Genomic DNA, 6,000 nt, shown 5'->3' with positions numbered 1-6,000 from the left:
TAATGCAGTTTTAGCATGTAATCTGTTCCAAACCTATTATGGAGTGTCTTTGCTAACAGCAAATGTTAAAAAACAAACTGAATAATGAGTCCAATGAATTTGCATATTTTGTAGGTTGTTGTCTGCAGTCGGCTTTGAATATACTCTCATTAAAAAAGAAAACTTCAATTCACTTGGATAAGGATCAAGATCCCCTTTTCAGCCAGTCTGGGGGTGACCATTAGTTAGAATTTTTCCTGCCTCAATGAGCCAAAAGCTCTAGAGACTGTTTAAAATGCTGCTAATGTGCTTAGTGTATACCTCATCTTTCTTTAGTTTACATTTGCTCGCCGGTATTTTCTATTTCTCTAAATGTAAACCAACACATCATTCTATAAACTTGTCTCAGAGCAGCAGTATTTCACGTAAAACAAACACATTTGTGTTGGTCCCTGTAGTGACCAACCTGTGCAATGTGTGTGTGTGTGTGTGTTTTGACAGATGTAGAAAAACCAGCTCACCCTCGTTGAAGCCCATAATTTAGCTCATGAGTCATTCTGACCGTTCAGCCAGTTGTTACTGTTCCTGGCGCAGCTTAGTCTCAGCCACTGTTGTCGTGTTCCTTGTGGACATAATGCATTAGTAGCTTTCTGGGGCAGACAGTGAAACATTATTGCATTCAGCCATGTTAGAAATAAAAAAAGAAATAAAAAAAACATATTTGCTGTCTCTAAAAAATAAAAACTGCTTTCTTGTCTGTGGATGTCAGGTCTGTATTTCTGCATTACAACTATTGGGATAAGTAGGGGCATATTCCATGACTTTTTATCATGAACAGCAGATCAATTAATGAATGGATAATTGATGTACTGTGCATGTGTTTTTTTACTTGTATACATTTGTCAGGTTTAACAAAGGGTGATACTTAATTGATTCCCTGAGGTAAAATCTAGTTTGCTTGCCTTCCTCTAAGGAGGTTAAAAGCTGAGATCTGTGACAGACCAGAAGGGATTCAGTGTTCTGCCCTAGGATACCTCCGTAGGACGGGGGCTTGTTTGAATCATGGCATAATCCTGTCAAAGGAGGATTTCTATAAACCACCACGTTAATCTAACCACCCTTTTGGAAAAATACCATATTTACCGTTAACTGTAGCTCATTTATCATTTTAAGTTTTTTGTTTGTTCTAGTTTTGTCTTTTGGAGTTACATCCCTGCCAATGACACCACTGCTCTCTGCATATAACTGTGATAACACCAATCATATGAGAGTGGCTGTGCCCTTTTTAACTCTCAAAATCCAACATGGCAGAACACACGTTTGTAATTGGCCACATAGGTTTTCTATTTTCTGATGCGGTCCTTATTTCATTTGCAATATTTAGGCTGGATTTGACTCGAAGGCTTGGAGTGATGAGTTTTCATATCATAGTTCTATTATGTTTCTCTATATCATGATTGTCTGTGTAATTATTGTCCCCAGGAGCCGTTTGTATAATTATCTTAACAGTTCATATGTAATGAGAAAAACTGAAAAATGTCTATATCTACAGATATCAATAAATGTCTAACATATTTCTGCTATATTGCTGTCAGGCACACACACACACACACACACACACACACACACACACACACACACACACAGGCTTCCTCTTCTTGTCTCCTCATCTTTAGCTCAAATAAGCAACTTGCTACTTATCACTCCCCTGACTCGACAGCTCCAGCTGCAGCTCATTTGTGTGTGCAGTGAACTGAGGATCCATTAGTGCCAGTGACTGAACCAGACTTGGGTTAAAATATTATCCTGAATTTCGTTTCTCACACTAGAGCCGCTTGACCAACTCTATATTTATTTTCTCGGACTGGAAAGTAAGGTACAGCAGCTCTCCAAAAACTTTCAGTTTGAGTTGTTATTTTGGTCATAACACTATTACTGTGTTAAGTGGACAGGTGCCTCGGGCCCCAGACTCTGAGGCCCCAAGGCCTCACAAAACTTCTGTAGTTAAAATCAGGCTTAAGACGGGTGTGGTCCGAGCAAGGGCTGAAGGAAGTGATTGACTGAAGCGCGGTTAGTGTGGTTATATTGCAATATCATCTTTAGTTTAATTACAAATTTGTTTGGAAATACGCACCACTACAGCACAATTGAAACTTGATGCTGTGTCTTATAGATGGGCCCTGTGTCAAAATCGAACACTTTAAAAAATACATATATATTTCAGTTGATATTATACAAAATTATTTTATTATGACTCATATCTTTAAACAAGACTGTGTGTTATCAAATTCACTACAGTAACTGACTGACATATACCAAAGTTGGGCAGTGTCTGCATTGATTGATGGATTTATTTAACCACCAATACATTAGTTGTGTTATTCATTGTATCTTTGTAGGGAGTCAAACAGATTTTCACATTGGTTAAAACTAAACACTGTTGTTTCAGTAACGTTCTGCTAACACATCTGAGTCACAAAAACCAGGCTGAGCCACAAAACCAGCCAACTCACATTCATTCAGTTTCTGGTTTCTTCTGTCTGTCTCTTCCTGTCTTTAGGCTGGCGGGTTATGTGGAGGCCTTGGCGTATCGGCTGGGAATGCAGATTCCTGACTTAAGCCCAAAACAGGCTGACATGTGGCAGACCAGAGTCAGCTCCCATGCGGTTGGTATCATCATACCTCACTAAAACGCAGACTCTTCTTTCTAACCGCCTCTGTCACTCTTTTAGAATAAAAGGGACTTAAATGCTTGTCTCACTTTTTAGCGTTTGTGAAAGACAAAAGCCATCAACATATCAGTCCACAGTCAGAGTGGATATGCACCGTAAACATCGAACCAGTTCAGGAGTTTTGTATAGTGACAACAGAAACACAAGGCGCTGAATCCCATTTCTCCATCTTAGTGAGCCTAAGCCTTTTGGGGCACACTCTTTCATTGTGCGAGAACATTAGACCTGAATGATTGTAAATAAGCTGGGACTGCTGAAGGGTGAAATGTAATTAGTAATCTTACAGCCTGTAGGCCAGTTGCTCCGTGAATACAATTGTGCAACTAAATGATGATAAAGCTTTCTTGTATATTGGTCGATTTAGACCCAACTGGTTTTGATAATTAGTCAAACAAACCATAAGTAAAATAAAAAAGGACAGCTTCATTAAAACTCTTATTTAGTGGAAATGACAGAACTGTAAAGCTGAACTTTTAAACAAAACTTTTTTTGCGTGGCTTATTGAAATTGACTTTGTCAGTAAAACTTTCTTCCATTTTCCTCTGTGCAGGGAAAAGCCATTGGTGTTGCCATCGGCTGTATCCTCGGCATGTTTCCTCTTTTTTTCTTCAAGGATGATGATGAGAAGAAGAAGAAGAAAGATGGCCAGATGGAGGCGACGGAGAAAACACAATCACCACCTGCTCCAACAGAGAACAGCAAAAACTGAATATGACATCTCGCCAGAGACAAATGCTTTTTTGGAATCCATTAGAATACTTTAAACTGGGACTGATTGCTGTTGTCTGGTGGACTGGAGTGTATGGAAATGTCATTGAACCCAGTCTAATCACCGGGTACTTTACTGCAAGGCCCAGTCAAACTGTCAAAGGTATTCTGAAGAGGATTTTAGATATTTGATTTTAGACTTTAAACTTAAGCACAGGGACCTGATCATCTCTTGAAGAGACAAGAAATGGTTGATTCATTTGACCGCTGCTACTCCAACTATTGCACCGTAACCTCACCTTGTCTTTACTGACCGACACAGACTGAAACTCATTTATCTAAAACGTTCCATCTAAAACACACTGCAGTGGCCTCTTTCTCTCCTCTGCCTGGAGTCTGTTGAATATATAAACCTCTGACTCTACATGAGTAGAAGCTAGGTAAAGGTAGTGGACAGTTTGTGGGCTCCCTAAAATATCAATATCATAACAAAACTTTGGTACCAATGTAAAGGGGAAAAACACTTTTAGAGCTTATTCAGAAAAAAAATGACCATACATGGCATTTTGATGTGGAAGGTTTCTTGTATATTGGCAGGAATTGTGATAACTAATAGAGGAAGACTGAACAAAGAGACATGCCAATGGCTCGATTCAGCAGTGTTAACCCAAGTCCTTATCCCTTTTTGAGAGTGATGAGCCAAGGAAATGGTCACTTCTGCATGCACCCTTTCACATCAACTACATTAATCTTCAGTTTTACAAGCATGTCTGCCTTTTGACAGTCTTAAAAAGTCCCACCTCAGATTAGATTAGATGATACTTAATTCCTCCCACAGCGGGGACATTCCTTTGTTACAGCAGCAATTCTCTACAATGAAAGCAAAAAACAAACAAGTAAACACACAAGAAAAACAGGTAAACAATAGACAATGTGCAGAAAGGTAGACTGAAGCAAAGTAAGGTAAGGTAAAGTGAAGTGGCGTCACAAGAGGTATTGTAAAGTAAAGTGCAGTTGCCATAGTACAAGAAAAACAACATTGCAGTGTTGTAAGTGGCGCTAAAATTAAATTGAATATTTAATTAAAGTGATAATGCGAAAGCAGGTAACCATAATATAAGTTATATTCACCTGTGACCATAAATAATATTGAAAAAGTAAGTACTTGTAACGGAAAAATATAAATACAGATAAAGTTATACAGAGTGTGTGGATTAAATGAAAAACAGGAGCAGAAATTACAACATTATCAGGTAGTGCAGGTGTTGTAGAGTCTGACAGCGGCGGGGATGAATGACCTGCGGTACCTCTCCTTCTTACACCGTGGGTGCATCAGTCTGCTGCTGAATGCTCATTCACACTCAACGACAACCAGCCAGCTCCTTTTAGTGAGAATTGGGCGGTTAAATGTTGAACCTGCTAGATGCGTCTTTACTTCTTTAGATTATTATTTTTTTGTTTGTGTGACTTTATATTATATGAATGTGTGATGAACACCCAAAGCAGTAACATGCACCAAATGTCTCCCATGTATACTGGAATAGGTAGGTGCAGTTCAACAACATCTTTCAAAGAGCAGTTTCTTACTTTCTTCTAGGCAGTAAGGAGATGAGCGTAGAGAGGAGGAGACAGAGTAGCTGTGGCAGAAAGATAAGAAATGCCAACACTGAACCACCTGAGACCTCTGTCCCATTTGCTCCGTCCCTTTGGTTCCAATACCATTTGATGTATCTCCATGCCAACCTGCAGCTGAACTGCAATACCCCTCTCCCATCCATGGTAAGCCCAGTGGATAGTTTCAATTAGACAGAGAATGAGATAGAGATGAGAAAATGATTCCATTCTGTGGAAAGTTCTTACTGCTTTCGAACACTTAACACACAACTAAAGTATATCATATTGTCTCTGCTCTACTGCCCTCTGCTGCCTGGAATTGAAAGGAAGTTGCTAGTTTCTTTTAGTTTAGTTCAGTTTTTACCTCAACATTGCCTCACACGTGCAGTTATACATTTTTTAAAGCTTTTCCTGTTTAGTGTTCCAGCCCCTCCATGGCACGTCGAGTTTATCTGGCTATGATTAATCCCTTATTCACTATAATTCTTTTTCTAAATCATTGTTCTTAATTTGATAGGCAAACTAAGTAATCTGAAGTCTGTTGTTCATGGCATTGAAGCTGTTTTGGAAGTTAAAATGGAAGGAAGCAGCCACGTGTCACTGAATGAATTGCAGAATGTATTTATTTTTGTTATAATAGTCAGACTTGTATTTATGTATGCTCACACTGTATATTATCTTTATCTCAAAGGACAATGTTAAGAATAGATATTTGTCAGAACAAAAACACCTTTTGTTATTATATTTCCAGCATAATACTTTAACAGGTAGGACTTTGCAACCGATCGCTTTATGTTACAGTCCATAACTAAACTCAAACATACTCTAAAGACTTTCACCCTGTATACGATTGTTCTGGTTATTTATTATGTGGGTAAAAGTGATCCTAAACAATGAAGAAAATGATTGAACATATTTATGTATTTAAGATTTTTGATCTGATTGCTCGATTTCCACCTTGCATGCA

The 6,000-nt window shown here is 38.6% G+C and overlaps 2 protein-coding genes across 2 annotated transcripts in view; both read left to right on the top strand.

The window, feature by feature from the left end:
• The window catches only part of LOC116690854 (transmembrane protein 65), a 31,429-nt gene extending 27,489 nt beyond the window's left edge, over positions 1 to 3,940 (top strand). The window contains exons 7-8 of the mRNA XM_032518057.1: positions 2,540 to 2,645; positions 3,262 to 3,940. Coding sequence (XP_032373948.1) covers positions 2,540 to 2,645; positions 3,262 to 3,420 — 265 coding nt within the window. The 3' untranslated portion in view covers positions 3,421 to 3,940. The remainder of the gene's footprint in view (positions 1 to 2,539; positions 2,646 to 3,261) is intronic.
• Positions 1 to 6,000, top strand: part of mal2 (mal, T cell differentiation protein 2) — an 871,414-nt gene that overhangs the window by 97,898 nt on the left and 767,516 nt on the right. The window lies entirely within an intron of this gene.

Source organism: Etheostoma spectabile, chromosome 6 (genome assembly GCF_008692095.1).
Source record: "Etheostoma spectabile isolate EspeVRDwgs_2016 chromosome 6, UIUC_Espe_1.0, whole genome shotgun sequence".
NCBI lineage: Eukaryota > Metazoa > Chordata > Actinopteri > Perciformes > Percidae > Etheostoma > Etheostoma spectabile.
Note: the sequence above shows the minus strand (reverse complement) of the source record. Positions and strands in the feature narration are given on the sequence as shown.